This window comes from Telmatherina bonti (assembly GCF_933228915.1).
Source record: "Telmatherina bonti genome assembly, chromosome: 23".
In the NCBI taxonomy this organism is placed as follows: Eukaryota; Metazoa; Chordata; class Actinopteri; order Atheriniformes; family Telmatherinidae; genus Telmatherina; species Telmatherina bonti.
The window spans coordinates 28,264,844-28,272,602 of record NC_136632.1 but is presented as its reverse complement, the minus strand read 5'-3'; the positions used below and the strand labels follow the sequence as shown (position 1 = coordinate 28,272,602).

At 55.0% G+C, this 7,759-nt stretch overlaps 1 protein-coding gene across 2 annotated transcripts in view; it reads right to left on the bottom strand.

Annotated features, from left to right (window-relative positions):
- Nucleotides 1–963: 963 nt before the first annotated feature.
- Nucleotides 964–7,759, bottom strand: part of tbk1 (TANK-binding kinase 1) — a 19,955-nt gene continuing 13,159 nt past the window's right edge. For both annotated transcript variants that reach the window (XM_079263266.1, XM_079263267.1), the window contains 2 exons: nucleotides 2,241–2,312; nucleotides 964–2,071 (listed from right to left, as the gene is read on the bottom strand). In XM_079263266.1, coding sequence (XP_079119392.1) covers nucleotides 2,032–2,071; nucleotides 2,241–2,312 — 112 coding nt within the window. In that variant the 3' untranslated portion in view covers nucleotides 964–2,031. The remainder of the gene's footprint in view (nucleotides 2,072–2,240; nucleotides 2,313–7,759) is intronic.

Below are 7,759 nucleotides of genomic sequence, written 5' to 3'. Positions count from 1 at the left end.
GGGGCCATGATAAAAAAATGATAAAATGGCTAAAAGATTCATAACTTTAATTTTTTTTACACTAAAGGTCCATTTGTGCTACATTACAGCATCACCGTCCTCGTAATTCAGTGCTTCCTTTATGTTGCCATGGTGACAGTTTCAGAATTTCCGGCTTGTATCTGCATTCAGACCCAATAAGCTTACAAAAAACTTAACATGCGCAAAAGTCACTGATACTTGAACTTATTCAGCCCTAAAGAAATGTTGGAGCGCAATTAAACCAAGTTGAATATCTTGATCAAATCTTTGTTGTCTCCAAATAAATTTATTTTTAAAAAAAACAGCGAGGATGAAACAACGGAATCTTTCTTCATCAGAGTTGCTGAACGTCGCCAGTTCCGTAGAAAACAAACCTCCGCGTCTCATAACGAGTCTCATCGTGGAAAACGCAGATTCAGATAAACCAGAATTCATCTGGCATCTTTTTAAACAGGGGTGGGAAAACTGAATCAGAAAATCAAAAATCAGGATTTTTTTTTTTTTTTTTTTTGCTTCACAATTAGAATTTTTGTTTAAAAAAATTTTTTTTTTCCAAATAAATAAAAATAACCATGATAAAATTTTTGTCATTTTTATTATTTTTATTGATCTTTTTGTCTTCTTGGGCGTTATAGCATCAGAACAATGGCTCAGCTACTGTGTTGTTTTTTCCTCAGTGAAATTAAGGAAAATGATGAGCTAAAAAGTTTTATACGTTTATTTTGTTTTTAATCTCCAAAAATTAGCAATATCAAAGAATTGTGAGAATCGCAATTTAAATCGAATCGGCATCCAAAAATCAGAATCGAATAGAGTTGGGACAAAAGCATGTTGTCACAGCAACACCGCTTGTAATCATGTTCCTCTCGGGCTTCCGTAGGTCCTCGACGACACGTGACCATCTCACGATGTGTCCTGAAACAACGTACATTACCGCCCCCTAGTGACCCAGAATGAGTAATGCAGTGTGTGCTGGGATTTCTGCGTTTTGTTCTGGATGCAAATCATTTATAAAAATAAGTTTATGTGGTTTAATTTTTGTCTTTGTTTAAACTTTGAACAGATTTATTGAACCCCGATGTCACCTGGCGAAACATCTGATATAAAGACACGTTTGACCCCGTTAACGATGGAACGATAACGCCGACACCGCCGACACCGCCGACCTCCACCCGAACGCAGACCCACCACTGGCAGGTCTGACCTGGGTTACCATGGAAACATGACATCAGCTTCTCCAGATGTTTATTTATTTACAAGCTGTTCATACAGATGTCACGCCTTGCGATGCTAAATATGGACAAAATGAGAACAAAAAGTAACGAAGCGTTGAGTCGTTTTGAGGTATTTCTGCATAAATCTGACCTGTAAAAACAAACCTGTTGATCATAAAAACATCGTCATCATTTCTCATCATCATCGGAACAGGAAGAATGCGGCTTTAATCAAAGTGGATTAACAGATTAACAATACGTGAGATAAAATAAATCCCAGCGACCCAGCGACGGAGAAGACGGAGGAATTAATGCTCTTTGGGACATTTTTATATGATTTCCGTCAAAATGGCGCCAAACTCCTGGATTCACTTTTAACGTCCACGAAGTGAAGAACAGAAGTTCTGCCTGGCGGATCCGTTCACAACTTTCTGCTTTTACTCAAACCAATTTTTACTTTTTATTTGGATCTTTATAAAGATTTGATTCTTATTTATTCAATTATAAATGTTTTAATTCCAGTTAAATGATTTAAAATTTAAATTGATCATTTCTCGGATGTAAAGCCGCTTTCAGAGCGATAAAGAATAAATAAACTGTCGACATGAACTGTAGATGGCGAATGGAAAGAGAAAGTCGTAAACGGATCAGTCAGCCGTTTCCGGTCCGGTCTGTGTCCTCCGAGGGAAACCAGGACAGGTTGTCCTCCAACCCGAGCGATGTCCGTCTGCCGGAAAGCTTCACCTCTCAGTCTGACTTTATTTACAGAATGTACACGGAGAGTCCGGGTGTACCGTCAGCCTCGCAGGCCGCCGTCCAGCGTCAGAGTCCCGAATCTGCAGGAGGACAACCAACTTTAAACAACCAATCAGACGGCAGATCAACTTCAGATGAAGCAGGAGGTCGGTTTGTTTCCAGCTAATATTAGCATTAGCATCAGGCTAGCAGCTAGCAAGGCTTGGCCTGACAAAATTAGCATCCTGCGGCGTCGGGAGGAAGTCTAACCTCTCCAGGAAGTGGTTGTTCTCCGCCAACTCTTTCACCACGCCCTCCATCTCTTCCTTCAGCTTCTTCATCCTGAGAAACATCACATGGCGTCACACGGCGTCAGACGGCATCACACGGTGTCAGACATAGCATCACATGGCGTCACACGGCGTCAGACATGGCGTCAAACGGCGTCACACGGCGTCAGACATGGCGTCACATGGCGTCACACGGCGTCAGACATGGCGTCAGACATGGCGTCACACGGTGTCACACGGCGTCACACGGCGTCACACATGGCGTCACACACGGCGTCACACAAGGCGTCACATGGCGTCAGACATGGCGTCACATGGCGTCACACGGCGTCACACGGCGTCACATGGCGTCAGACATGGCGTCACATGGCGTCACACGGTGTCACACGGCGTCACACGGCGTCACACGGCGTCACATGGCGTCACACGGCGTCACACGGCGTCACAAGGCGTCACACGGCGTCACAAGGCGTCACAAGGCGTCACATGGTGTCAGACATGGCGTCACACGGTGTCACACGGCGTCACAAGGCGTCACATGGCGTCAGACATGGCGTCACATGGCGTCACAAGGCGTCACATGGCGTCAGACATGGCGTCACATGGCGTCACACGGTGTCACACGGCGTCACACGGCGTCACACACGGCGTCACACGGCGTCACACGGCGTCACACGGTGTCACACGGCGTCACAAGGCGTCACACACGGCGTCACACGGCGTCACAAGGCGTCACACACGGCGTCACACGGCGTCACACGGTGTCACACGGCGTCACAAGGCGTCACACACGGCGTCACACGGCGTCACAAGGCGTCACACACGGCGTCACACACGGCGTCACACGGCGTCACACGGTGTCACACGGCGTCACAAGGCGTCACAAGGCGTCAGACATGGCGTCACACGGCGTCACACAAGGCGTCACATGGCGTCAGACATGGCGTCACACGGCGTCAGACATGGCGTCACACGGCGTCAGACATGGCGTCACACGGCGTCACACAAGGCGTCAGACATGGCGTCAGACATGGCGTCAGACATGGCGTCACATGGCGTGACATGGCGTCACACGGCGTCACACGGCGTCAGACATGGCGTCACACGGCGTCACACAAGGCGTCAGACATGGCGTCACACAAGGCGTCACATGGCGTCAGACATGGCGTCACACGGCGTCAGACATGGCGTCAGACATGGCGTCAGACATGGCGTCACACGGCGTCAGACATGGCGTCACACGGCGTCACACAAGGCGTCACATGGCGTCAGACATGGCGTCAGACATGGCGTCACACGGCGTCAGACACGCCGTCAGACGGCGTCAGACACGGCGTCAGACGGCGTCAGACACGGCGTCAGACACGCCGTCAGACACGGCGTCAGACACGGCGTCAGACGGCGTCAGACAAGGCGTCAGACAAGGCGTCAGACGGCGTCAGACATGGCGTCACACGGCGTCAGACATGGCGTAAGACACGGCGTCAGACATGGCGTCAGACACGGCGTCAGACACGGCGTCACACGGCGTCACACGGCGTCAGACATGGCGTCACACGGCGTCACACGGCGTCACACGGCGTCAGACATGGCGTCACATGGCGTCAGACATGGCGTCACACGGCGTCAGACATGGCGTAAGACACGGCGTCAGACATGGCGTAAGACACGGCGTCAGACATGGCGTCAGACACGGCGTCAGACACGGCGTCACACGGCGTCACATGGCGTCACACGGCGTCACACGGCGTCAGACATGGCGTCACACGGCGTCACACGGCGTCACACGGCGTCAGACGGCGTCAGACACGGCGTCAGACACGGCGTCAGACATGGCGTCACATGGCGTCACACGGCGTCACATGGCGTCACACGGCGTCACATGGCGTCAGACATGGCGTCAGACATGGCATCAGACATGGCATCAGACATGGCGTCAGACATGGCGTCAGACATGGCGTCAGACATGGCATCAGACATGGCGTCAGACATGGCGTCAGACATGGCGTCAGACATGGCGTCAGACATGGCGTCAGACATGGCATCAGACAGGGCGTCAGACATGGCGTCAGACACGGCGTCAGACACGGCGTCAGACACGGCGTCAGACACGGCGTCAGACACGGCGTCAGACACGGCATCAGACACGGCGTCAGACACGGCGTCAGACATGGCATCAGACACGGCATCAGACACGGCGTCAGACACGGCGTCAGACACGGCGTCAGACACGGCGTCAGACACGGCGTCAGACATGGCGTCAGACATGGCATCAGACACGGCGTCAGACACGGCGTCAGACATGGCGTCAGACATGGCGTCAGACATGGCATCAGACAGGGCGTCAGACATGGCGTCAGACATGGCGTCAGACATGGCGTCAGACACGGCGTCAGACACGGCGTCAGACACGGCGTCAGACATGGCGTCAGACATGGCGTCAGACATGGCGTCAGACATGGCGTCAGACATGGCATCAGACAGGGCGTCAGACATGGCGTCAGACACGGCGTCAGACATGGCATCAGACACGGCGTCAGACACGGCGTCAGACACGGCGTCAGACATGGCGTCAGACATGGCGTCAGACATGGCATCAGAAACGGCGTCAGACATGGCGTCAGACATGGCGTCAGACATGGCGTCAGACACGGCGTCAGACACGGCGTCAGACATGGCGTCAGACACGGCGTCAGACACGGCGTCAGACACGGCGTCAGACACGGCGTCAGACACGGCGTCAGACATGGCGTCAGACATGGCGTCAGACACGGCGTCAGACACGGCGTCAGACACGGCGTCAGACACGGCGTCAGACATGGCATCAGACACAGCGTCAGACACGGCGTCAGACACGGCGTCAGACATGGCGTCAGACATGGCATCAGACAGGGCGTCAGACATGGCGTCAGACATGGCGTCAGACACGGCGTCAGACACGGCGTCAGACACGGCGTCAGACACGGCGTCAGACACGGCGTCAGACATGGCATCAGACACAGCGTCAGACACAGCGTCAGACATGGCGTCAGACATGGCATCAGACATGGCATCAGACATGGCATCAGACATGGCATCAGACACGGCGTCAGACATGGCGTCACATGGCGTCACACGGCGTCACATGGCGTCAGACACGGCGTCACATGGCGTCAGACATGGCGTCAGACATGGCGTCACATGGCGTCACACGGCGTCACACGGCGTCAGACATGGCGTCAGACATGGTGTCACTTGGCGTCACACGGCGTCACACGGCGTCAGACATGGTGTCACATGGCGTGACACGGCGTCAGACATGGCGTCACATGGCATCAGACATGGCGTCACACGGCGTCACACGGCGTCACATGGCGTCACATGGCGTCACATGGCGTCACACGGCGTCACACGGCGTCAGACATGGCGTCAGACATGGTGTCACATGGCGTCAGACACGGCGTCACACGGCGTCAGACATGGTGTCACATGGCGTGACACGGCGTCAGACATGGCGTCACATGGCATCAGACATGGCGTCACACGGCGTCACACGGCGTCACATGGCGTCACATGGCGTCAGACATGGCGTCAGACATGGCATCAGACACGGCGTCAGACATGGTGTCACATGGCGTCAGACATGGTGTCACATGGCGTCACACGGCGTCACATGGCGTCAGACATGGCGTCAGACATGGCGTCAGACATGGCGTCAGACATGGTGTCACATGGCGTCACACGGCGTCACATGGCGTCAGACATGGCGTCAGACATGGCGTCAGACATGGTGTCACATGGCGTCACACGGCGTCACATGGCGTCAGACACGGCGTCACACGGCGTCAGACATGGCGTCACATGGCGTCACACGGCGTCACACGGCGTCAGACATGGCGTCAGACATGGCGTCAGACATGGTGTCACATGGCGTCACACGGCGTCACACGGCGTCAGACACGGCGTCACACGGCGTCAGACATGGTGTCACATGGCGTCACACGGCGTCAGACATGGCGTCACATGGCATCAGACATGGCGTCAGACATGGCGTCACACGGCGTCAGACATGGCGTCACACGGCGTCACATGGCGTCACACGGCGTCACATGGCGTCACATGGCGTCAGACATGGCGTCAGACATGGCGTCAGACATGGTGTCACATGGCGTCACACGGCGTCACATGGCGTCAGACACGGCGTCACATGGCGTCAGACATGGCGTCACACGGCGTCACATGGCGTCAGACATGGCGTCACATGGCGTCACACGGCGTCACACGGCATCAGACATGGCGTCAGACATGGCGTCAGACATGGTGTCACATGGCGTCACATGGCGTCACACGGCGTCAGACATGGCGTCACACGGCGTCAGACATGGCGTCACACGGCGTCACATGGCGTCACATGGCATCAGACATGGCGTCAGACATGGCGTCACACGGCGTCAGACATGGCGTCACACGGCGTCACATGGCGTCACACGGCGTCACATGGCGTCACACGGCGTCAGACATGGCGTCAGACATGGCATCAGACACGGCGTCAGACATGGCGTCAGACATGGCGTCACACGGCGTCAGACATGGCGTCACACAGCGTCAGACATGGCGTCAGACATGGCGTCACATGGCGTCACATGGCGTCACACGGCGTCAGACATGGCGTCAGACATGGCATCAGACACAGCGTCAGACATGGCGTCAGACATGGCGTCACACGGCGTCAGACATGGCGTCACACAGCGTCAGACATGGCGTCACACGGCGTCACATGGCGTCAGACATGGCGTCAGACACGGCGTCACATGGCGTCAGACATGGCGTCACACGGCGTCACATGGCGTCAGACATGGCGTCACATGGCGTCACACGGCGTCACATGGCATCAGACATGGCGTCAGACATGGCGTCAGACATGGCGTCACACGGCGTCACATGGCATCAGACATGGCGTCAGACATGGCGTCAGACATGGTGTCAGACATGGTGTCACATGGCGTCACATGGCGTCAGACATGGCGTCAGACACGGCGTCACACGGCGTCAGACATGGCGTCACACGGCGTCACATGGCGTCAGACATGGCGTCACATGGCGTCACACGGCGTCACACGGCGTCAGACATGGTGTCAGACATGGCGTCAGACATGGTGTCACACGGCGTCACACGGCGTCAGACATGGCGTCAGACATGGCGTCAGACATGGTGTCACACGGCGTCACACGGCGTCAGACATGGCGTCAGACATGGCGTCAGACATGGTGTCACATGGCGTGACACGGCGTCAGACATGGCGTCACATGGCATCAGACATGGCGTCACATGGCATCAGACATGGCGTCAGACATGGCGTCACACGGCGTCAGACATGGCGTCACACAAGGCGTCACATGGCGTCAGACATGGCGTCAGACATGGCGTCACACGGCGTCAGACATGGCGTCACACGGCGTCAGACACGGCGTCAGACATGGCGTCACACGGCGTCAGACATGGCATCAGACATGGCGTCA